The sequence below is a fragment of the Castor canadensis genome, chromosome 3 (assembly GCF_047511655.1).
Source record: "Castor canadensis chromosome 3, mCasCan1.hap1v2, whole genome shotgun sequence".
NCBI classification, from domain to species: domain Eukaryota; kingdom Metazoa; phylum Chordata; class Mammalia; order Rodentia; family Castoridae; genus Castor; species Castor canadensis.
Window position 1 is genome coordinate 153,105,929 of NC_133388.1, and position 26,934 is coordinate 153,132,862.

Genomic DNA, 26,934 nt, shown 5'->3' on the forward strand with positions numbered 1-26,934 from the left:
CTTAAAAGTGTGCTTTTGTCCAGCATCAACCACATTACTTGATAATTTGTTAGCAATGGAAATTGTCTGGCCTCACGCTTGAACTACTGAATCAGAAACTTTGGGAGTGTGGCCCAGCAATTTCTGTTTCAACAATCCCCTAGGTTATTTCTTTGACTAAACCATAGTTTAGTCTCATTTGCTATATGTTGGGAAAAACAGAAAATTTAATCATAATTTTTTATTTAAACTTTTCTGGAAATATATTTCTTCATACACATATTTGGTGGTCCTTCTGGTGGAAATCAGAGTGGGGTCTCTTATTCCACACATTTATCCTTTCCTTCTAGTGGGCCTGTAGGAGTTCAACTTAAGACATATTCCTTTATGTGGCAGAGCTGCCTCAGGCATAACTGGGAAGTCAATCAATGGAACACAGCAGAGGTCCTCAGTGCCAAGAATACAATGGGGCCCCACTTACAGAAAGTTACCCCAGAGTTGGCAGAGTGGCTCAAGTGGTAGAGTGCCAGCCTAGCAAGCATGAAGCCCTGAATTCAAACCCCAGTACTGCCAAACAAAAAACCAAATCAAAACAGCAACAAAAGAAAGACAGAAAATTACCTCAAGATAACTTTTTAAGGACCTTGTTAATCAAAAGTGCATCTTAAACAGAATACAAATGAAAGACATTTGAGTGCATTAAAAATGAATTACAGAAATATACTATGAATGTTTATTTGGGGAAAACTGCTCAGTAAATTGATTGTGATTAGGGAAATGTTTTCATACAACTTATGCTGTGAAACATGTTTTGTGTACCATTTTAATCTCATGACCTCAGTCACAATTTACCTACCATTTTGGTTCAGGAGATAAAATTCTATCCACTCATTCATCTATACACTGTTTATTCAACAAATAGTTCCTTGAAGTTCAAGTGACATGAGAGAGGATCTTGGCACTTTTCCTTCACCTTTCTACCCTTGATTTCTTCATATCTCAAGGTTCTGCAGTCTGTTTCTGTTCCTCCATTCCACACCAGCTGGTCTTTGGAAGGTCATCAGTGACTTCCAATCTACTTGCTCCTCACAGAACTGGTAGTCCCTGCAGGTTCAGACTCCACTGACCATCTGTCTCCTTGGAATTATATGTTTTAGGTTTATTCCTTTTCCCACTCCTAATTGAATTCTCTTCTTTACCTTCTGTTCAAAAATGTGGCTCTCCCATTTTCTTCTGTTAGCACTGTTTTTCCTACTGAATGAATCCATCCATTCCTACCTCTCTTACTTAGCTTCGTTTGTCACACCTGGATTGGCAGTGCCTCTTTTTTTCTTTTCTTTCTTTCTCTTTTTTTTTTTTATGAGACTAGGAATTGAACTTAGGTCCTCACACTTGCTATGTAAGCACTCTACCACTTAAGCCACATCCCCTAGTCCCAGTTCAATATTTTTCCTCATTTTAAGCTATGTTTCCAAGATCCTCAATTTCAACATAGTTAAAATATAACAGAATCTCTTCTACACAATTGATCTTTTTCCATTTATTAGGAAAATATTTATCAAGGACTATGATCTGCTAAACAATGTTCTCTGTTCTAAAGGTATAATAATAAATAAAGCTGACAGTTCTCTCATCTTCCGTCCTCATAGAATTTATGGATTTCACAAGTAAAAAAATGCATGGAGCATTTTATTTTATTTTTTTTGGCAGTACTGGGGATTGAACTCTGCCACTTAAAACTTACCCTTAGTTACTTTGCTTTTAGTTTGTTTTTTGGATAGCGTTTCATACCTTTACCTAGGTCAGCTTCATGCTGCAATCCTCCTACCTCTGTTTCCTGAGTAGCTGGGATTTCAGGTGTGTACCACCATGTGTAGCTTATTTTTAAGGTAAGGTCTTACTAACTTTTGCCAGGATTTTCCTCATACCTTGATCCTCCTATCACTGCCTCCCAAGTAGCTGGCATTATAAGTATGAACTACCATGCTTGCTCCAACATGGAGTATATTTATACCAAACAATTCTCTGCTGTTGATCTGAAATTCAAATTTAATCTGGAATCTTTTATTTTACCTGCCAGCCTTACTTTTCAATAAATTTCTACCCTACCCTCTAAGTTAACCATTGTCCTGACTTTTCTATAATGGATTTTTCCTGTTTTAGAATATTGTATAAAAAGGGTCATACAATATATGTTTTTTTCTGTAAAACTTTTTATCTCTCAGTATAGTGGTTTAAAATTTAATCTGTATTGTTGCATATACCACAAATGTGTTCTTTTTAATAACAGAGTAGTATTCCATAGTAGATACTTAGCTGTTACAGTTTACGCAGAACATTCTCCATATTGGGGTTTTCCCAATTTTTGTCTATTATAAATAACCCAGTATGAAGCAATGCATATTAGAAATATTTAATGGCTGCCAGTTAAGTTCTAGACAAAGTGCAAATTCCTAAACATGACTCACAGGCACTTGTGATTTAGCTTTCCTTACATTTCCCCTGGTCTCAGCTCTTGCCAATCTTTTCTTATGCAACTTTTTATCTAACCATTTTTCTTTTAGAGTCCTGAAGCTTCCTTGGGCCTGTTATATGAAAGTGTCCCTAATGGAGCACTGCTTCTTCCTACTGGTTCATGTATATTTTGTTCATGCTCCTCTACCCACTGTAGTGTGGCTATAGGCAAGTTTCTTTACCTCTTTGGGGCTCTGTCTCTAACCTCTGATCTGTAACATAGAATAAATAGTTCCTTTCTAGGGGGTTATTTTGAGTATTAAATGAATTAATAACATGGAAAGCACTTAGCCTGGCACCACAGTGAGTGTTCAGTCAATGCTTGTAATTGATGTTGTGTAAGACCTTGAATTTCTAGAACCTTGTGCTAATTCACTTACACTGTATATTAAAACATAGGGAATGAATGAAGGTAACAGCAGGAATGCAGAAGATTAATAAAAGGAAAGCAAGCAAAGAGGAAACAGAGCCTAGCAATAGTCCACATGAGTGCAGCAAGTGAGAGCTGAGTTAATGCAGGAAGAATTGAACATGGGAGATAGAGTCAGGAGACTTATTTTAGAGATGGAATGAGCTGACCAAACATCAAAGAGAAAAGAAAATGGAGACAGAGATATTGCTGAGCTTTGCATCATGAAGATCAAGGGAATGTGGGTGTCAAATATCAAGGTAAGAAAATCAGGAAAAAGGCTGGATTTGTCAGGAAGTGATGAGCTTGATTTTATGATGAGATATTAAGAATGCTAATTGGACATTTTTGAAAATGTCCATCAGGCTATTGGAAAGGAAAATACAATCAGGATGAGTGATGAATTATTTCTTTGTATCATCTGGTGACTATGTTTTCAAGGAAACAAAAAGTTGATGCACTTATTGATGTTCTTCCAAAATCCTAATTCCTTCTTCAGACTAGGATTTTAACAAGTAAAACCTTGACTGCTTTTCTTATATATTATAGCCTCAGATAGCAGATGGACAAGGACATGTAAAGGAGGTCCTGTAAGTGGGAAGAGGACCAAGGACACAATGAGAGCCTGTTTAAAATCAGAAGAAACACTATGTGCTGGAGACTGCTTCATGTGGTTGAGCTGTGTTTGCCATGAAAAGCTTGATTTTATTTAGGTTTCTTTTCTTCCTTTTTTTTCCTAAAGGATTAGGACTATGGCACTTTGAATCATGCCATTCTAATTTGCAACACAGGATGGATTATTTTTAATCTTAAAACTGTAAGGAAAATGTGAAGTCAGTAGCAACCGGTTAGTTTTCTGATTTCTAGGCAAGAGGCAAGGGTCACAGAGAAATGGTGTGTGTGCACCTGTGCAAGTATGTTGTCTTTCTTCGTTGTTTGATTCTTTTCTGCTGCTAGGCAGGAGCTGGAGATCAGAAAGGCATCTGGTATTACTAGTCTGGCCTTCCTCTAATCAATAAGCTTCCTAGTGATAACACTGGAGTTTTGTATCATCTTGTAGAAAATTGTTATATGGAATCTTCATCTATTATGATGTGTGCTTCTGTGCTAAGAGTATAATGTAACAATAACGATCCAAGCTTTCCAAGCTGAGAAGTTCTTTGAGAAACAGAATTACTCATTAAGAAAACTGAAACTGATCTGAAATTGATTTGCTCTCTCTAAATGTATTTTAAAATACATTTATGTATTGTATATAAAATGTGCAATGAAAGTGTCACCTTTCCAATAAAATATTTATGGAACTAAATGCTTTCAAACTAGCCACTTTCTGTGATTATGTAGCTCTAAACAAATAAATCTATTTTCAATATATTATTTGTACTTTCCATTTTCCATCATATGGTGGTCTATTTTATGAACCAGAGTTCTGATCCATTATGTTTGAAGAGAGATATTTAGAGAAACAATTAATTATTAAACAGATACTGGGTATTTTAATACTTAGTCCAAAGTTCTTTTTTTCATGAAAGGGCTTATTTATTGTTACAAAAGTTCTTTCCTTCTATAGTACTTAGCTTATAATATTTAAGACATACCCATTTGCTTTGTATCAATGATTTTTCCAGCACACATGTCCTATAGCAAGTATTTTTAACTACACATGTCTTGGTAAAATGCAGAAACATCTAAGAAAATCAAAGTGGCTTGATTTGGAAATTGGAGTGTCAGAACACTTGAGTAGTCCTCAGAGAGTCCTTAGATAGTCAGAAGTCTACATCTCTTTTAACTTCCCCCTTGCTGCATAAGACTACTTTTGAGATACTTTCTAGTTTCCACTGTCTTTCACATTGTCCTTAGTTCTCTCTCCCCCAATATTATTAAGGATGGTGTTCTAAATTCAGAAGCATCTACTAGACTGGATGGCAGATATAGGAGACTGGGACAATAATGAGAATGGATTTAATATTGGTTTGGTGTGAATCCTAAATTTATTGTTAGATTTAACTCAGTTTAATTTCTTTTTGTCTAGAATAATCCTCAGTTCTCTGAAAGTTCTGGTAACTATTCTTTTCTTGCGCTGCAGAAAATGACCAATATCCCTCAGAGTGTGGAGTATTGGTCAGGAATTTATTTTGGAGCTCATTAGCTCTAAAACTTAGTTAGCCTTAATCAATTCTATTGGTTTTATCACACACTTTTCTTTTTAATTTTGCTCAAAGTGTTTAACCCATTATGTTTTAGGGTGGCCTCCAAAAGCTTCATTAATTGGTTTGTGAGTTAGAAAACACTTTTGGGTCTTTTAAGAAGCATAGTAGTTGCTTACCATTAAACACATATTAAAGCCATATGTATATAATACACATGTCATGTAGTTATTGTTCTTGCCTGCATGAAAATTGTGTAGTTCTGTTATATTTTGTTAAAGTGTTGCTGAGAGACTTGGCAGTGAAGGGCACCTGTATTCACCTTCTTTTCAGCTTCATAAAGTACCTTGTTTATTCTCAATTTTCATGAGGGAATTGGGAAATTAAATGTGTAAGTATTTTATGCTTGTAAATGAAACAGTCCAACCTGAATGAGAATCCTGTAGTTTTTAGATGGGAAATGATCATGATTGAAGACAATCTTCCCATTTTGTGACTATTGCTAGGCAATGGGTTACTAGGTCATTTGTTAGTACTTGATGTTCTCAAACATATGTTCCACTCGGGTGGGAGGGTACCATTCTTTTCCTCATTTGACTTACAAATCAGTTGCAAAGCACTGCACAGTATGTCCTTCTGCTTCAAATTTAGCTTTTCTTATCAGAGTGGCCATTGATGCTCTGAAAACAGGTACAGCGTGGATAGATGAGCTGACTTCCCAGGTGTGTAGCAATTGGAGCTCCTTAAGGGATTAATTGCTTTGGCTCTATTACCAGGCCTGGGATTTTTGCAGGGCAAAATTGTGTTAAGCTGACTACCTCTAGTCATAGACAGTGGAGTCTCTAAAACCCTAAAATTAAGCATCAGGGAGAAAGGAGAAACTGAGTGTGGTGGTACACACTATAATCCCAGCACTTGGGAGGCTGATGCAGGAGGATTGTGTGTTGAAGACCAGCCTGGACTACAGATGAAGACCTTGTTTCCAAAAACTAGAATAAAAACAAAAACAAGAGGAGAGGAGAGCTAGATGAGGTGGAAAGAAATTTTACAGGAGATATTTCCCCCCTCATGTTTAGGACTGACTTTAGAAACTCTGGCATGCCTTTTCTAATAAATTATCCATGTTCAAATCTTTAATCATTCCAATCAAGAGAAAATGAGAATTCCCATCAGTCTAGAGACATTGTGAAACAGTCTCGACTATGAAATATTTATGAAAGATTTCAAGTGAAGGGGAGTCTAGGGAGGAGAAAACTGTGAAAGGTCTGAGAGACACAGAAATATTTAGTAATTGAAAGTCATCCACTGTGGATTAAAACATATCTCGGTTCTTAAAAGGACTGTTTCCTAAGTTATGTGTTTTATATGACACATACACACACATCACAAACAAACCCAGGAAATACTTCTGATGATCATTGATTAATAGCCTGAGTTGATATATTAAGTATTTTAAGCCCAAGTTTTCTTAAGTTAACCATATGTTGACCACTAGGTCATGAGATTGTAGTCTTAGACTTCCATTATATTCATTATCTTCATTATATTCATTATATTACATTAAGAAATAAATGTAAGTAGAGCCAAAGTAATCCTCATCCCCCAAGAATGCTTGGGTTTCTTAATTTCTTTTGACATTTCTGGAATTGAACAAAAACTGCCCTATATATTCCTTTATGAAAATTTTATTTATATACCTAAACTTATAAGCTATAAATCTCTCCTGTCTTTGAGCGACCTTGAGGACAGAAGTTATAATAATATGTCTAGAGTAGGCATTGGTCTCCAATTAATACAGAAGCAAAATTTATAATAGAATATGTCTTAATTTTTGTTCTGGGAATTTTTTTCCTTTCCCAAAGAAAATCATACATCCTCTTGACTGCATGAGAAAGAAGATAGAAATCTCTAACCTAAATAGAAGGAAGCAAAATTGAAGATGATAATTGAGAAAACCTCAAGTTTCATAGTTCCAGCTCTACCCACTTCCCCACCCCTTATTCCAAAGTTTTCAGGTAATAAAAGAGTAAGGAGACGTTATGAAAAGCTCAAATCCCATTTGTGCAATTTCATAATTAAAATCTCCTGGGTAGCAGGAGGTTTCTTTAACAAAATTAAGACTGTCAGGTGTAAGTAGGTGAGTGGAGTGGGTACTGTGTCCTTATGTTCATGGAATACTCAACATCTTAATGAGACAAACAAATTAATTGGTGTAATATTTTACAGAAATGATTATTTACAATCCATATTCATCACTGACCTAAACTTAGTAAATTCTGTGCAGATGAAACCTTGCAAACTTTAGAGGATCTTAATTGTTCACTATTGACTTCATGACCACTAGGTGACACTGTTGCTTCAAGAGTTAGAACAGAAAGTGCCATTGTCCTTGTAAAAGTTACACAGGAAGCACTATTGTTTATATTTGTTATAAACATATTGTTCATAGTTTAAATGTGGATATCTGATTTGCTCTTCTGAAATCAAACTAATACTGATGGTCAATATCATAAAAGTACTTCTGACAGTATTATCTAGTACATAAAATTTACATGTCCTGGAACTGAACTAGTACTGCTATTTCCAGGGCCATTCTCCACCACACCAATATCTGATACTGTGTAACTACTTACGCTACAGCAAGCATTGTGCCTTAGATAAATTATGACATTTCATCCTTTGTCAGAAGGGTTTGCTGAAGATTACAAAGGAAAAAAGTGGCAGAACTATAGAATTCTACCCTGCTGCTGTGTCCTTTCCTTGCAGATAAAGTTTCTGGTCACACAGCAAACGAGAGAATATCACCAATGGGAGAATATCACCTGGACTCCATAATAGTATTTCAAATCCAGTTCCCTCTAACAAAATACACAGGATACACATTATATACATTTAAATTTGTGTTTGAGGTAAATGGTTTTTAAAATCCTGTGTCCCATACAAATATTTGAATTTCAGATAAACAACCACATATTTATCTTTTGTATAAGTATGTTCCAAAATTGCATGAAACATTCTTATAGTTAAAAAAAAAAATCCTTGTGTATCTATAATTCAAATTTGACTAGCTATCCTGTTTTCTTAGTTACTTAATCTGGCAACACCACCTTAATTATTGCTCCAATTAATGTAGGGGCAGTTTAGCAAACTTTAATGAATTTCTTTCATCTCTATTTCAGATTTTCCCTTCTCTATACTTCCCCTTCCATTCCTGTCTAAGGACTAGTCATTTTTCTTCTTAAAGGATGCCACTGTGACTATGTCCTTTTACACTTGCTTCTTACCTCTTTCCAGATTTGCTCTATCTGGTACCATCATGTTTGTCTCAGTCTTCTCTTTTTTCTCTCTACCATGTCATTTTCACATCTATAAAAGTGATTAGAGACTTCTACCTTAAAAAGTCCTCCAGATTCCTTCACTCTTCTTGGTTATAGTTCTTGAAAGAGAAGGTGGGCCTTATTTTCTTATCACTTGTTCCCTCTTCAGCCAACTATAGCCTGGTTTCTCTACCCATTACTATAATAAAATTGCTTTCCCAAAGGTCACTCAACAACTTTCTAATTGCTAAATTCCATGCTTTTTCTAAGCCCTCATTCTTTTTATTTTTTAGTTCCTCTTTATTTGATGGCAGTTCCATCTATAATCCCTTGTAATCTCTTGGCTTTATTTCCCATGGCTTAATTGTCACCTGCTTGTGAGAGATTTCAAGATTCCCAGTGTTTATCATAATAATAGTATCACAAACCAAATCACATGAAAACATTCCCCTTTGACATTCTTTGGTTTCAAATATTTTGCTACATTATGTGATTCAACTTTAATCTATCCCTTTTTATTTTCAACCTGATTGCATTATCAACAAATGAAAAGCAATTCTTCAAAAGAATTTTTAAGGTTAGCAGAAAAAGAATTGCATTACATTTTGCTAATTTCAGTCTCAACTAATCATCATTCTGGGGTTGGCAGGAATAAGAGGCCTATTCTTGTACTGGGCTTCTCCTTCTCCTTCTCCTCCTTCTTCCTTACAAACAAATTGATAAATCCTCTAACTAACTGGTATTTGACAGTGCCCATGAGGATGGAAGTGCGGTATAAAAATACTTTTCTTATCCACTACCCAAGGTGAGTCATCAGATTCAGAAATTGCTTTATTGATAAACATTATATAGAAACTTTCATTATATTCAGCTTTGGGAACATTATCTGCTAAGGATGCTGACTATAATGTGTATAAAATCTTGCATCTAATCTTTCTTTTTCCTAATCTCAAAAGATCAATTTTGGAAATACAGTATAGACCTTGAACTCTTAAGTGTGTAGTCCTTGGTTTTAACAGCTCTTATAATCCCAATTATATAAAACCAAAGAACTTTCTCAATGAAACCCCAGCAGCACAGCAACTAAGAGATAGCATAGATAAATGGGACCTCATAAAACTAAAAAGCTTCTGTTCATCAAAAGAAATGGTCTCTAAACTGAAGAGAACACCCACAGAGTGGGAGAAAATATTTGCCAACTATACATCAGACAAAGGACTGATAACCAGAATATATAGGGAACTTAAAAAACTAAATTCTCCCAAAACTAATGAACCAATAAAGAAATGGGCAAGTGAACTAAACAGAACTTTCTCAAAAGAAGAAATTCAAATGGCCAGAAAACACATGAAAAAATGTTCACCATCTCTAGCAATAAAGGAAATGCAAATTAAAACCATGCTAAGATTCCACCTCACCCATGTTAGAATAGCCATCATCAGCAACACCACCACCAACAGGTGTTGGTGAGGATGCGGGGAAAAAGGAACCCTCTTACACTGTTGGTGGGAATGTAGACTAGTACAACCACTCTGGAAAAAAATTTGGATGCTACTTAAAAAGCTAGACATCGATCTACCATTTGATCCAGCAATACCACTCTTGGGGATATACCCAAAAGACTGTTACTCCAGAGGCACCTGCACACCCATGTTTATTGCGGCACTATTCACAATAGCCAAGTTATGGAAACAGCCAAGATGCCCCACCACCGACGAATGGATTAAGAAAATGTGGTATCTATACACAATGGAATTCTATGCAGCCATGAAGAAGAACGAAATGTTATCATTCGCTGGTAAATGGATGGAATTGGAGAACATCATTCTGAGTGAGGTTAGCCTGGCCCAAAAGACCAAAAATCGTATGTTCTCCTTCATATGTGGACATTAGATCAAGGGCAAACACAAGGGGATTGGACTATGAGCACATGATAAAAGCTTTAGCACACAAGGGAGGGGTGAGGATAGGTAAGACACCTAAAAAATTAGCTAGCATTTGTTGCCCTCAACGCAGAGAAACTAAAGCAGATACCTTAAAAGCAACTGAGGCCAATAGAAAAAGGGGACCAGGTACTAGAGAAAAGGTTAGTTCAAGAAGAATTAACCTAGAAGGTAACACCCACGCACAGGAAATCAATGTGAGTCAACGCCCTGTATAGCTATCCTTATCTCAACCAGCAAAAACCCTTGTTCCTTCCTATTATTGCTTATACTCTCTCTACAACAAAATTAGAAATAAGGGCAAAAAAGTTTCTGCTGGGTATTGGGGGGGGAGAGGGAGGGGGCGGAGTGGGTGGTAAGGGAGAGGGTGGGGGCAGGGGGGAGAAATGAACCAAGCCTCGTATGCACATATGAATAATAAAAAAAAAGGAAAAAAAAATAAAACCTGAACTGTAGCTCTCATTCTCTGGACTTTGAGTATGGGTAATCCATGGAAATGAATCAGAAAACATTCTGATAGACCTCTATAATTTTTAAAGCAACCCATTACAGCAATGACCTCAGCAATTAGAATGTTCATAGGACAGAAGTCTTTGGATGTACATGTTTAAATAGATGGAGATTTTCATTTAAATGTAGGTCAGTAGACAGCCCATAAAAATTCCTTCTGTATATGTAGCTAAAGGATTGATAGGTATAAGAACTATGGGAAACTGTGCATATTCATTGCATCTTCTTCCTTTTTCTTTTCTTTTTTTTGTTTGTTTTTTTTTTTGGTGGCACCAAAACTCAGGGCTTCCTGCTTGCTAGGCAAGCACTCTACCATTTGAACCAAGTCTCCAGCCATTATTTACTTCTTACATTGACAATAGTTTCAGTTTCTAAGTACAAGAAAACCTTGCTTGCACAGGTTGAATTGATACTCGTAGTCAATTTGTTGAAAGTGATTTATAAATGAAAAAATAAGAGAATATTAAAAACTTCTAGAACAATAATGGTAAATTCATACTTTGTGCATTCCCACTAATACTAATGGCAGACGTCATTAAAAGGTCTATGCATATTTTCTAACTGAACATGATGCACTGCTTTAGAATTTTCAACTTCCTATATTTCAATTCAAGAATGAATTCATTTGTATTGACAAAGATTGGCACAGATAGAAATACATTTGGGTTGTTATTAAATTCTGGACTGAGTAAGTAGACTGGTTTGCAGAAAATTACAAACTAGGTAAGACTGTCCATCTCAGGAGAAAAAGAAAACATTTCATTCAAATTGAATAATGATCTGTATATGATATTGTTCTGTTATGCTTTTAATGTATAAAGGCATATTAAATATTGAATCAAAAACTGTTGAAAGACTCAAACACGATCCAAATTATCTTAGCAACTAATGAAAGATTTTGAGAGCTAACAACTAGTATTTATCAGTGCTTCTCCCATATGCCAAGCATTGTCCTTTGTACCTATTTATCTAAATCCTCCCCTTAAAGACCTTGAAAGGTTTGCAATAAGTCTCAGCTTTGCTTGCCAATGTGTTAGTTGGTTGTCTGCCTCCATAGTATAGCACTTCAAATATTTTTCTGTTATATCCTTTTAATATGAATAAAAATAATGCTCTTTGGGGGTTGCTTTATCTGTTCTAGTTTATGTACTTTTTACTACCAGTGATATTAGAATATGACATTAAATATCTTTGTGATTCACTTTCAATTTAAACCTTGTAACTTCTAGAGTAAATATCAGTTATGCCACTACTTAATGGGGAGAATGAAACTCTGGTGCTATGCCCTACATGCTACATCTTGAAGAGAAAGCAATGCTTTGGAAAAAATCTAAAAAGTCCCTTAAAATACTTAAATAAACTAAAATGGTTTGGGAACTTTTCTATATTTTCAAATAAGTAATGAATGTCTAATTATTCATTTTCTCTTTTCCTGTTGTCTGAGTCATTCTTAGCCACCCAATTTGGTTCCTGAAGACAAAAAAGCTTGAGCACTAAGAAATTCTGAATATTATTTTGTGTGTTTGGGTAATAAGACATTAGTTGTAGATCATATTTGAATTATGTTGTCAGTTGTGGAATTTAAATCAGTAAGTAAAAACAAGTTCAGAAGAAAAATATATCCCATAACTTTAAGTTCCCAGGAATGTCTAACCATGAGTGCTATAGACTTTTATTGTATGATTAATTAATCTAGAAAACTAGATCATGATAATGAAATGCTGTGTAAGTCAACACATGACAACATTCTGTGAGACCACTCAAAAGATGAGTTTATTATAGATCTGGGCTCATGTAAGATATTGATGCAGGAAAAAGTCACCAGAGCATGGGAAAATAATATACCAATAAAAATGACACCATTAAGAATGGTTCTTTGACATTGAGACCCTAGTAATTTTACTTCTAAAGAAGTACTCAGAAGTAGAGATAAAGATTTATGCCAAGACTTTTCCCCAGTGTTATAAGTAATAATAAAAAAATTTAAAGCAACCAAAGTATCTAGTCACTGGGAAATAGTTATGTAGACCATGGCACAATTTTTTATGAAGGAATATGGTATAGTCATTAAAAATGGTGTTCACTAAGGAATTTTGATGACATGGAAAAGACTTGATATAATTCTCAGTGAAATGAAAAATTGTATGCATAGTAATGTCTAAACTAGGTAAAGAAAAACATTCCATGGAAAAAATTAGAACATCAATACTAAAATTTAAATTAACATTGTGGTTATAGAACATATTTTTCTTTTTCAACACTTTTCTGTATTTTCAAAAATATATTTTATAATAGTAATTTAATTATAAAAATTGAAGAAAAAATTGACAAAAGTAAATAGTATTTGAATTCATATTCAAGTTCAAGTGCTAGAGTTTACCCTGTTTATCCTGGCCCAAAGAATACAAGGCCAGAAAGTTTCCAAGTAAGAGTATTGAATGAGTAGGAACTTGAGTTTTGGCATGTGATCTTTTAAATAATAGATACAAGAGTGGTTTTGTTATTTTTCAACTTTGTAAGCTTATTTTTCTATATATATTATTGTTTTATCAATAAAAACACTCCCTGTTGCAATTAAGCATGAAACCTAAGGAGTTACCTAAGTCCTAAATCTAAGAATAGTTTCCTGCTTTGTACATAAAAAATCAAATGATCATCTCTCTGAAATGCTGTAAAAAGTGATTTTCACATTGCTTAAGTCCTTTGAATTAGGGGTGATTTCTACATACTTCTTCAGCTTGAAGTGCTATAAAGATGTTAAAACTATAATATCTATGCTAATTTTGAGTTTTCCCTAAAAGTAATTTTGTAAGTCAAATGCTATTTGATAATGTTGAGGATGTTTGCTTTTGAGGCTGATCCCTATGGAAAAATACAGGCTATATGGAGTATTTTGGCCATTTTTCTTCTGAGTAACACATTGATTCATTGCTATTATTACCCATTCCAAGTGGGGACTGTATGCAGTAGGAGAATCTAATGAAGTTATTAGACAAAACCTAGTATTTTTTCTTAATAGAAGCTCTATATTGAAAATGTACAAGACTGCTGAAGATAGTATATTTGATTTCAGTAATAAAATTCGTATGAACCCTTAAAAGATCTTTTGGAAGTAATGTAAAACATTCTTCTTGACTCACTGTTTTCAAATAACTTCTGCTGAAGAATGAATTTCAATCTGAAGTACAGGAACTGGTAGATGTGTCTGGTTTTTCTTATTTATTAGTGATTTGGATTAAGACATAGAGTATAATTAATCATGGTTTGGTTGTCTTTGTGGGATTAGTGCCCTTATAAGAAGAGACACTAGAGAGGTTTGCTTCTTTCTCTCTCCTATGTGAGGACACAAAGGGACATTGGCCAGCTGCAAGCCAGTAAGACAACTCTCATTAAGCAACTGAATTCAGTGACATTTTGATCCTGGACTTTCCAGCCTCTAAAACCATGAGACATAAATTCTTGGTGTTCAAGTCACCCACTCTATGGCACTTTGTTATGACAATCTGAGCTGACTAATATAGGTTATAATGTTTGGAGGAATAGCTAATATGTTAGAGTGAAAAACCATAAATTATCAGTATTAGTAATGATAGAATCAGATTAAGAAAGATTTTGATATAGTGAATATAATGAGCAGATTAAGGGTATCAGATAAAATTGAATATAAAATGTGGTGCTTAGGTTTTTATACAAAGCTTCTCTATTAAAAAGAATGGAGAATATATCATTTAACAGATGGATTGAATTGTGTGGTACTGTTTAAATTTTGAAGTGAGAACACAGCTAATAGACAGTGTTGTATTAAATTTTAGTATTACATTATGAAAGATAAATTGACAAGCTGAAGCAAGATATGGGAAAGGTGATCATGAGGATGGACTTTTTGAAAGCCATGTTATAAAAGGGACTACTTCCATTTCCAGGTAGTTTTGAGTAACATGGACTAGACTTACCTTCCTGCCTAAAACAAATAAAATTAACCTGACCCAGCATATGAAACAATGGTATCAAGATTTTGGACATCAACCAACATAGGGCAGAGATTTTAGAGAGATAGGAAATAAGCAAAATGAGCTTTATGATTATTTTAGCTTCTGTTAGGTAAGCTCCTAGCCATGGTAGAGCAGAGGATGATGGTGGAGGAGAACGCTGGAGGAGACCAGCAGTCTTATTTGGTTGAAGAGAAGGAGCCCAGAGCCTGGAGCTCTTCATATAAGAGAGTACTGGGGGTAGGGAGAATAGAAGTACAGACTGAGCATTCCACAAATTTGCATACTCAGAATGTCCAGTTAAGCAAAAATTAGTACACAAGTATGAGGAAGCTACAGACTTGGATGAAATGATTAGATGGAGTGATCTTAGGAACTCACACAGTTTCCAGGGTTCTATCAGCCAGTACAAAAAATTTCACAAGCAAGATAAATTTAAACACAGACATATCAACAATCACATTAAACATAAATGGTCTAATCTGGCAGGGATTGTCACATTGGATTATTAAAGGAAGACCCAACTATATTCTGTCTACAACAAACCTGCTTTAAAATCAAAGACACAAATAAGTTAAAGTAAAAAGCTGAAAATGTCATATAGAGAATACCCGAAGGAATGCAGTACATGTAGCTGGAAAAATGAGAATACTCAAGTAAGGCACAATCCTAATCTAGTCTACACACATTTCCTTTATCATGGGACAATGTTCCTAGAACATCAGTTACTGATCTACAATTGTGCAGTTCTTAGGGTAGTGGATTTCCAGAACTGTGCTGGATAAATCACTCTTTTGGCATCTTAAAATCCTAAATTGTGTTATGTCCCCAGCTATACTTTATTTTAACTACTGTTTATTTATACATTTTGGTCAGAAATGAGAAAAAAAACCTAGTAATCCTCAATGAACACTGAAAAACTACTACCATCTTTCTCCTCTTCTTTTTCACTTCTTTTCCTCCCTCTTCCTTTTCTTCTCCTCCCTCTCTCCCTCTTTAACTTCTATATCATTGAAAATATTTTATATCATTGTTAGATGTGCATTTGAATGTATAAGTGATTCTTTTCCTAGGTATTTTTGACTTTACTAAAGCTATTGCCCTTTGATCCCTCTTATGAGTCAAAAATACATCATAGAACTTAAAACAACGTCAGAAAGAAAAAAAAACATGGTAAAGAAACAGACTGGAAAACCATATTTAATCTAAAGAAAGCGAAGTAAGGTACATTAGCAATCATTGCTGAGAGCATAGAATTTTGCTGGTTTATCTGTCATGAGAAAAAGGCTTAACTGTACCATTCATGGCTGCAATCGACTTATATATGTGCAAACACACTTAAATGTAGCAGTATTTAGGAAATGAACAGTCTCAGAAAAAAGTACTGTTTTTTGGGGGAGGTAGCAGTAAATGAATTAGACTTGAAGCCAAAATGTTTATAATGTAATCTTAAGCAGCAGATCTTGGCTCAACAATTAGGAAAAAAATGTCCTAATAATCAGAAGGTCTGAAAATTGCAACAGGCTATTTTTTAAACCTGTTAATTTTAGTCATTAGAAAATTAAAAGAGAAGTTGGATTCATGGCTCTGCCAAGCTTTGTGAAACTTCAGATAAATTAGGATGTATCCTGTCTAGTGGACTAAATGCAAGCTGCTCCCTCCATATGGACATACCCTAATGCCAGTTGTGTGGCTTGGTGAGCAGAAAATGATTTTCATTTATGCTTTCATCTTTTCCCTTTAGGTGGGAGCCTTATACAGTATCTTCTTATAAGAAATATTGTAGATCAATTTCCAGAAGTAGGTATGAGTTAGGAACTGATGTCATCCATGTCTTATGAGTCTACATTTCCAAATATAATTTGGATATAAATCAATGTTTTAGGTGTCCTAGTCTCCACACAGGTGAAGCATCATGCTTAAATCAAAGGTTATATGAGAAAAATGTCATTCTTTACTTGTGTCTCTCAAAAACCATTAAATGTGATCCAATTTATAACCTGCACAATATTTCCCCAAGGACTCTTACCTCACTCAAGTCTGGCTCAATTCCCTTACACTTCATAATTGCTCCAGGCACTCTCACATATCAACCTCTGAAACTCTCTGAAGCCTCACTCTATGAGGCTTTCTACCTCTCTTGTGTCTCTTCCCTTTCTCCTGCATTTCCCATCTAGGTTTTCCTTTCTCTGTGTTCCAGATTCTATGGGAAATGACCTGTATTGAAAAAGAGCTTTCTTTGGATTGTGAGAGAACAGAGAGAAGCCGAACAAGCAAAAATAAGATCTTTCCTTATTTTTCTCTACTATCTCTGATTCTTCTTACCTCTCTACCTATTTTCCCAGTTCTTTAACAGCACAGTGTAGAAATCAGGCTGAGCAGACTAAGTGATTCTTGGGTAAATCAGGAGTAGGTGTAATATGTTAATACTTATCAAGTGAATCCTATGTCTGAAATCCTTCCACTAGATCTAATGAATGAGACAAACCAAATTATATGAATAATCCCTACTCATAAGGAATTTACAATCTTGTGAGCCAGACTGAATAAATCACATGAAGTAGATTTAAAGGAAGAGACCCAGTAAATCATGAAAATGACTACAGTTCTACAACCATGAAAAGACTGAAAGCTACCTGAATGTTGATGGTGCAGCATGAACAGAATGAGGAAAGGTTTCATGGAAGAGCAGGGAAATTGGAGATAGAACAAAGAGTCAAAGTAATGTGCAACCTACTGTAATGTGCAAAGTAGTGCTTACCTGCTGGAGCACTGAGTATAGGTAGGGTTGGAAGCTTTCCTCTCTTGAGTTCCCATATCACTTACTGTGTGACTTGAGTATTAATTTATTCTACTTTGACTAGACTTAGTCGGTCATCCATTTTTTTATTTCCTTTGTTAAATAGTTTCTAAACAATGCTTACCCTATCTTTGTGAAGTATCCTCTTATTAGGAAAGTCTTTCACATAGAAATTGGCAAATTATAGTTCTTCACACAGAATCTGGCAAATTATGATTATTTGATTAAAACATGCTGAATTAGAGTTTTCAGAATGCTAGTAAGAGATGTAGGGAAGCAGAGAAGGGTCACATTGTGTTTGCTAATAAGATTAAGTTTGATATTGGAACTAACAAATTTAAACAATATTGTGAGTTGGACAAATGAATCACTTTGAGTTTGTGCTTTCATGTATGTTATGAAATTTCTTCATAAGATTTTTCTCTGTTTGGTACTACTGATTATAAATAGGAATGATACCATATTTTGGAGTGAGATTTTGGCAAGTATTAAAGAATTAGTGTGTACATAGAATTTGAAAAATCCTGGAATTAGAGTTCTAGATTTAAAATTTAAATCTAGAAAAGATTTGTTTTAATTTTTGACTGAAAGATGTCAGAACTATTTTACTAAATTCATTTCCCCTCCATCTTAGTCTTCAAATGTTTTAGAACAACTGCTGACAATGATACAATTATGTACTTTTATATACAGATTCACCTTCAATTCTGAAATCCCCATTCATATAAATTCTTCATTACTAAGATTTAACACAAATTTTAAAATGAGCAAAATTATACAAATAATAGTTGTTTAATGATGATTTCAGTCACGTTTTCAATTATTTTTCTCATATTGTCAGCACAGATTTGAATATATATGAATAGGTATATATTGAATTAAAAAAAAAACTTGCACAGATCCGAAGCAAGAAATGTCATCTTGGGAGGCGGAGAAAGTAGATCTTCCTTTAATTTTAAAAATGGTGTACTTTTAAAAAAAGTACAGCAAGGGTCCTTTTGAAGGAGTTAAGGGATCCAATACTTTGTTATTGTAAAGGCTTGCAGAAATCAGATTTCTATTGTCTGGACAAATGAACATTAAAAAGCACTGCAGCAAACTGTATCCATGGTATTCTTTTTCTTGGCTTCATAGTTTTGGTTAGTATACTAGCCTTTTGGGTTAATTCCAATGGCACAGCTAATAAATGCAAACTTTTTCTTTTGGGGGCTGAAGGAAACTTTGACAGTTAGCTTTATTATACAATGTAACACCCTTTTTAAAAGGAGAGCACCCCCTAAAAGTTATGTGAACAGAAGACACTACACACAAAAACGTTAGAGACACTAACTTTTGAAGTGTATGTTGTTCCTCAATAAATTTCAATTTACAATAGCTTAAGTGTATGAATTATATAACTCAGAGAAAGCAGAATGAGTAGCTTCAGAGACAGGGAATAACGCTAATCACAAATAATCGTTCACTGTGATACTTATTTTCTTAGCTCAGGAGATTAATTTCAGTTTGTTTATGAGAACTATCTGTTCCTTTCCCAGACAGTACAATGGCTATCTGAATGTTTTTTGTATGAATGAAAACTTCATTTACCAGTGAATAAAAATGGCAAGCACCTTCTCGGTGCCCTGTCATGTTTCTGAATTTCGTAGAAATGGCAGTTGTTGAATGTGTTGAAAGTATATACCTCCCCACCAAAGCTTCGTTGGATTCTGTGAACATATTTTGCACAACAGATCCCGGTGGCAGAGTTATGATTTTGCATGGCTTGTAGAGACAGACTGGACAAGCTGGATGCTTCCTGGTTTCATTAGCATAGCCCAGCCTACTTCCAATACACGCCCAGAACTACCTCATTAACCATTGGGATTGCAGCCAAAAACATAAGACTACAGTGAATATAAACGGGATTACTGGGGAGAGAGCTGGAGACCAACTTACCACTGAACCCATTACTTTTCCAAGATCAGAAAAATATTACCCTAACAGGAACCATTCCTCATTCAGATAAGAATTCAAGGTTTTCATCTATACTTTTTATCTAGAATAATTAGCTGTACCATAATAAGACATAAAGCCCAGCTGCATCCATTTAAGTGTTTCTGTTAATCTCTCTCCTCTCTCTCTCTCTCTCTCTCTCTCATTTATTTATTTTCTGGGTAGCTTTGAAATTGTAAACCACAGACGAATTGGAGCCTGGCATTGAAAGGAGGTGTTCTGCAGCAAATTTTTTTTCTTGTTTGAAGAAGTTGACTACTACAAGAGGGAATCTGAAAAATGACAGGGGCAAAAAGGAAAAAGAAAAGCGTGCTTTGGAGCAAGATGCACGCCCCCCATTGTGAAGATATTAAGCAGTGGTGTAGAAGGAGGCTACCTATTCTGGAATGGGCTCCACATTACAATCTGAAAGAAAACCTGCTTCCAGACTTTGTGTCTGGGATAATGTTGGCAGTTCAACAGGTGACCCAAGGTAATGTACTGCGTTGGTTTTCCAGTTTTATGCAGAATGGATTTCATTTTGCTTCTTGGAAGAATGTTAAGATCTGGGAGTGACAATCTAGCTAATGAAATGGATAGTTAATGAAATGGGTATTAAGTTTAGGAAAATAAGCAGAGTGGCTTTCTCTGTATAAGAGTTTTCCTAATTGCTTAAGAGATTTTTTTTTTTTTTTTTTTTGCTAACAAACATTGAATCAACTTTTAAATGGCATTACATACTTGCAATGTTAAGGTTCTTACTGCTTCAGAGTAAAAGATAAGTAATGTGGAAAAATGAGCTTTTGTAACTTGATCTTACTGACATAACTTCCTGCTTTCACTGAATCAAGGCATAAAATATCTCCTGCTTTGAATACAATTGTTTTTGAACCTAATTAATGTACACAATTACCTGTTGTAGCGTTGAGAGTTGCTATAAGCAGGGAACAAAGCTTTCTGTACATAAAGGAGGCTCTTTGCCAAGATCATTATTTGCAAAAAGAATCCTGTGTGTCCTTAGAGCTTATGTTTTAGTGTGTGTGCAGGTTTACTTCTGTATCGCATTACCTACTGCATTTATATCTCAATAAGAAACCAAACCTGGTGAGAAGCCTGATTTTAACTTTCCCAAAGCAGATTTTAAATAATATTCTGGGTTTAGACAGGTATTTCTCTTGGCAAAAGCTAGTTAACTAGTGTTAGTGTGTGTGTGTGTCCTGAAAGGTATATTCATCTCAGTTTTTGGTTCATTAAGGTAATAATAATTTTCTACCTATAGCAAGGAAAGGAACTGATTTTTCAGCCTTTAGAATTTGGAACAGTTTTCTTGGCATAAACTCTGTAGGTTTATATTTCCTTGCAGTTTCACTACCTCCCTGGCTTTAATAATTATTTACTGTGTTAAATTATAAGCACTCTTTTAATTAAATTATTCTGTAGCTGGAACAAACTGGTTTGTGTGTTTGTGTTTTTAGTATGATTAGGAACATCTGCACTGGTGGCTTTACTCTGACTTCCATAATACTATCATACTTTATGGGATTCCATTTCACTGCATGGTCTTGCTTTACATTTTTAATGACCATTTTGCCAATAGCAAAGCATAGTAATCTTTCAGAAAAATGCAAAGCTAATAACAGGTTAGGGCATTTTCAGTCTTACTTTTATGTGATTTTATTACTATGTAATTTGAAAACTTAAGTGATGCACTTGATAGTTTTAGCATTATAAATTTATTGTGCTTTAGTTTAATGTAAAATGAAAGAGAATTATGTTTGCATTAAGTTATTTTTTATTTTTGAAAACTATCAAGCAATAAAGAAAATTTGAGGACATGATAAAGTTTCCTTTTATATATCATTAGGGATGTGGTTTATGTAGAAGTCTTTAGTAGTTTCATTTGGATTTAGATTCTGAGGGATTTTGTTTTATTAGTCATGTATTTCATTGGTTAAAAGAAACACATTGGTCAGGTCCCAACTGATAAGAGACACAAGGCTCAGTCAGCTCCGTGTCATGGGAAGTTAGGGATCTGGCTGTGGGGATTCTTGGAAGGCTACCATTGAATGGACAAGTTTCATTGAGAGGAAAAACCAAAAAGGGTTTGGGGTGGCATAGAAAGTGATGAATCCTCCTAAGAGTACCTATTCTTTTTAAACACAGTTCTCTCTCAAGCTTTTTCATGTTTGTCTACTATAAGGATTAAAAAGTGTAATATCATAAAATTAGCAGTTGCTGTAGGGGCACTGTGTTAACACCTTACATAATTACCTACCCCATCCTAAGCAATCCTGAGACAGGATTTTCCTCCATGTGAGGAAATGCAGGCTTAGAAGAGTGAGGAAATTTTCCCTGGACCTCATACCCGGTAAGTGGTGGAGTCAGGACTTGATTCCAAAGCCAGCATGCTCAACATTTTCACATTCTATTCCCTACTGCCAAAATAAGCAGGCTTTTCATAATGCCAGTGTTATTGGTAATGGGAGACAGTTCTTTGGAAAGGTAAGAATATCCTTCCCTTCAAGTTTCTTTTACAGCTATGCTTCATCCCTGTAGTTTTGATACTCAGAGGCAAAGTGACAAGAAAAATAACTACAGAAAGACACAAAATCAAGAATGCTTTTAGGTATCATCACCTATTACTTGGGTGAATATGATATTGGTGACTATTATTAGATCCATTTCTTTAGAAAAATTAGAAAAAAAGAAGGGGCAATTTTTACTCTTGTGTCATAGCACAAATACTAGAAACAAATACCTGTTTTTAACATTACTGATATTCACTGTGGCTTTACATCACCTGCCATAATTGAATTATACGAAATGGTTGAATCGGGATGTTTTCTGACCTACAAATCTGGAAAGTTTATATGATTCACTCTAGTAACTGTTTTTCATTTTTTCTGTCTCTAGAATTGGATTTAAAATCAAGAAGGATAATGGAACCTGACACTTGAGTATTTTTGATATTACTAAGAAGTAATTTAAATTATTGATTTATTTAGGGGTACACAGGTTTGAATCCAAGGCCTTGCCCTAAGTGATCCACCACCTGAGCCATGCCCACAGCCTTTTTTGATTTAGTTTTCAGATAGGGTCTCACACCTTTTGCTTGAGCCAGCCTCAGACTGTACTCCTTCTACTTATGCCTCCCATGTAGCTGGAATTGCCACCATGCCTGGCTTATTTATTGACATGGGGTCTTTAACTTTTTCCCCCGGGCTGGCCTCAAATGAACCATGGTCCTTCTGACCTGATCTCTGTCTCCTGAGTAGCTGGAATTATACATGTGAGCCACTGCACCAGGCAAACTACTTTATTAAATATATATGTTTAAATTTTTTTCTCTTTTTTAATATTTTATTTTATCTTATTTATTATTGTTGTACTGGGGATACATTGTGACATTTACAAGAGTTCTTACAATATATCCTAGTGGCATTCACTCCTTTCATCATCCTCTTTTATTATTAAATATTTCACAGTTGTGACATATAGATGCTTTATAGTTGTCTGTATACCTGACACCTGCATAGCATTTCCTGTGTGTGCTATACACACACCCCTTTCTTCTACGCCCCTTTCTTCTCTTGGTTTTAGGACACCGCTCTTGTTTTTTCTCCTGCTACATGTTTGGCCTTCTCTTCTTATGACTTTTGTGATTGTGCCCCTACTCTTCCCATTAAGCATCAGCATCCTGGAAACTCTTCTCTATAAGTATCATAGATGATTTCATCTGCATAAAAGACTAACTACAATGCTAATTAAACTTTCTTCTCACTTAAGATCTATATATTTACCTATGCAAACCTATAATGTTTTGAAAGCACACCAAATGGAACATTTGCTCTTCTAAAACAAACATACTGAATGATGCCACAATCCTAACCATAATTATGATGATAAAGAATAATAGTAAGTTTTAAGCACAAATGTAAATGCTGTCATGATGGTACTTGATGTATACACAAAACAGAAACTTAGGATAAATAACTTGCCTGAAATCACACAGCAAATAAGTGAGAGAGGTAAGATTTGAACTCAAATAATCTGGCTCCAGAGATTATGCTGTCACCTTTATACTGGACTTTCTCTCATAGGAAGTCCTGTGAGTCATTCTAAATGCCACCTTGTCTTCTACCTCCCTGCCCACTGGTATCATTCGGCCAGGTCTTTTACTGCTATCCTCTAAATGTCTTGTCTCATGGCCCCTACCAATGTCCAAATGTTCTGTTTCTTATTGAAATCATGTCTGCATTCTCTGGTGTCTCCACCTGTAGGTCACATTCCATACTGCAGTCAGAATAATAAAATAAACGGCTATATTGTTTCCCTGTTCCTAAGTCTTTAATGGCTATTTATTTCCTCCAGGATAAAAACCCAGTTCTTAGTGTATCCTATTAGATGGTTAACAATCTGAGCCTCTTGACATAAAGTTCTACTTAAAGAACTCTTTCTTCTGAAAATCTCTCTAAATTTCATGGGAAGACTTATGTTTTCTTCTCTCCCACTCCCTTTGTACTTTTTACATATCTCTATGATAGGCTCTATTTAACACACTGTATCATTAACTTTTGGTACAACTCTTTCTACACTGACTAGTTAAGCTTTGAAAACAAAGACAATGTCTTTGTCTTTACCAACTCATATGTTGCCTGGCACATAGAATTAGGTTTTCAATAAGTACCAGAAGCATTAAGACATTCTATAGGGAGAATATGATTGACGTACATTGTATGCATGTATGAAAAGGTCATAAGGAAATCCACTGAGAAACAGGGAGGTGGGGAGGAGGAATAAGGAAGAGTAATTGGGGATGAAATATGACCAAATGTGCTATATGCATGTATGGAACTATCACAATGAAACCCCCACATTGTGTAATTGATGTGTACTAATAAAATGTGGATAAAAGACCTTCTATAAACTACTGATTTTGCAGCATACTGTCACCATAGGAAGGTTGTTGAATTTAAATTAATTCTGAAATTTAAAAACTAAATGTAATAAAGATAGTAATAGTAAAAGATTACATAAAAATACAAGTGATTGGTTTCTTCCAGCTTCTCTTGCTTTCTTGAAGTTACAAAGTTTCAGCCATCTAGACACATCTGGTAAAAGATATGTCTTCTTTGCCCCAAAGAATGTTAATGCTTTCTTCAGTCAACGTTAATGAATATGGCTATTTCATGTCAAAACCCAGATACTTAAATTCTTGCAAAAAAAAAAGGGCGGGGGAGGGAAGACATACAGGGTCCACATTCCCATATGGGAAAATCTGCTGACTCTTGTTAGATGCTACTCCTTGCCCCTTTTAGACAGGGCATGCACTTTGCATTCTGCCACAGTTCTTGCCACTCACTCATTCTCTGCCACCCTTCTTTCTAGTATTACGATGTCATGTCAAGCCCTATAGATGGCTGACTTTTTTTCCTCCCTGCTGAGATACTTTCTTACATGTTTTATTGAAATGCTGTGAACTCACCCTTGACTAAAACATTGATAAAGATATTATATAAGACTAGGTTTTTAAACTGAACTCACAGAATCTTCAGACTTGTGAACATGTTTTGATATATTCCAATATACATCATTTCTTCAGAATCGTACACATTTTTTGTTCTTTATTTTGAAAAATATTCTGGGAAGGAGGGTATAGGCCTTACCAGACTGCCAAAGGGTGACTATTCCTCTTGAAAGTAAATAAATATAAATATAGAAATGTGCATTTCATTTTTCTTTTTTGGCAGCACTGGGGTTTGAACTCAGGGCCTCTCACTTGCTAGGCAGAGCCATACCCTCAGCCCAGATGTGTTCATTTCAAAGAAAGAAAGATAAAAGAAACTTTAGGTCATTCTTTCAAATATTTCTTAGAAACTATTTTTATTTTAAAAGTATTTTTAAAATTCAGGAGTTCTTTTTTTAACATTATCAGGTAGCATCTACCATTGTGTTTTCTACTGATATCTTGACAGCCTCCATCACTAAATATATTTTGTATATGAGCAAACATTTGTAGAGAATGCCATGGATTTAAAATATGTTACCACTATGGTTGGCAAGTTAGTCAAAATAAGACTGGTTTTAAGAGTATTTACTTCACATTCAAGTCTACATGACCACTTGGGGATTTCATTTTTTCCAACATCAAAACTCGAGCACTGAGATGGAGTCGGAACCTAAAATACATGACTTTCATGTAAGAATCTAATCCATTGAGGAGGAATACGCTTTGCCTTGCATTCCAAAGGACCACCGAGAACTTCTGTTACCAAACCATGAAAAAAATTTATTCTGCCATTGGTTTGCCCAATGTTCAAACCACAATGTTTTGGGTCACAGTCAAAAGAGGGATGTTCCTTATAATTATGCACAATGTGTGGCATTATTGGCACAAAAGCATACGTGTGGAAGCTGAGCTTCATCATCTCCTGAGAGCAGCTTAGTGACATGAAAAACAGTAAGTAGAAATTCCTGAAGCATACAGCATTGCAAAGATTAAAGCCTTCTCTGGGAATTCTTCCCTGCATGCTGCAGTCTTGGGGATACAGAATCCTAGCATTAGCTGAATATCTCTAACCCAACCCTTGAATCACTGTATCTTCCTGCTAAGAATTTCCCCTTTCTCCAGGAACAGAAGTGGCTGAATATTCCTAAGTCTCAAGCATACTGCCTGTGACCTCCATACAAATATACGAGGGGCTAGTAATACCTTGCTCACTTTTCTCCATTTCTCTTTGCCCCAGGCCCCATGTCCTCACTACAGCTCTAGGCTTCATTTAGCACTTCTGATTTTCTTTAAGGTAAAAGAATGGATATTCAGATATTAAAAACCATTTATTAGGATAAATCCCTGTCATATATAGAGCCATCCAAATGGAAGAATCATGACCTTCATTTTTGGGGAGTTGAAAACCTGGCAAGGTTTGCAACAACAGCAGTGAGTTGAAGATGAAGTATGTGTCCTATATAGTAGTGGGTTTCTGTGTTTGCCAGCTGGTGTTGATCCCTGTTGTTTTTGGTAACTATACTTCAGTTTTGTTTTGGATAAAAGGCCTCTTCCATTTTTAGTACATGTGGTTTAGGTGAGGTTCTACTGCTGGATCTAGTAACGAAGTCCAGGCTGATCAATGGTCTCCAATGGTCTCCAATGGTCTCATTAATCATCCTAGATCAGGATTCTACTTTGTGGGCCTTTTGAAATTACCCTGGGTGCCTGTGTCCCATCTTGAATAATTATACCAGATTTTTGTAGTGGTAGTACCCAGGCCTAGAGGCATTGTTTTCCATCCTTTTCACTTTTTCTCCTTTTAATTATCCCAGATTCTAAGTATAATGGTGTTGAGAGTTGATCC

General features: G+C 35.2%; 2 protein-coding genes across 5 annotated transcripts in view; both read left to right on the top strand.

Moving 5' to 3' along the window:
* The window catches only part of Lrrc69 (leucine rich repeat containing 69), a 121,442-nt gene extending 101,562 nt beyond the window's left edge, over positions 1-19,880 (top strand). For 2 of the 4 annotated variants that reach the window (XM_074068821.1, XM_074068823.1), the window contains exon 8: positions 19,766-19,880. The gene's annotated coding sequence lies outside the window, so the exon portion shown is untranslated. Of the gene's footprint in view, positions 1-3,451; positions 9,662-19,765 lie in introns of those variants that run through there. The other 2 variants (XM_074068825.1, XM_074068822.1) reach the window with 1 other exon arrangement.
* Positions 19,880-26,934, top strand: part of Slc26a7 (solute carrier family 26 member 7) — a 112,496-nt gene continuing 105,441 nt past the window's right edge. The window contains exon 1 of the mRNA XM_074068819.1: positions 19,880-20,072. Within this exon, the coding sequence (XP_073924920.1) occupies positions 19,880-20,072 (193 nt within the window). The remainder of the gene's footprint in view (positions 20,073-26,934) is intronic.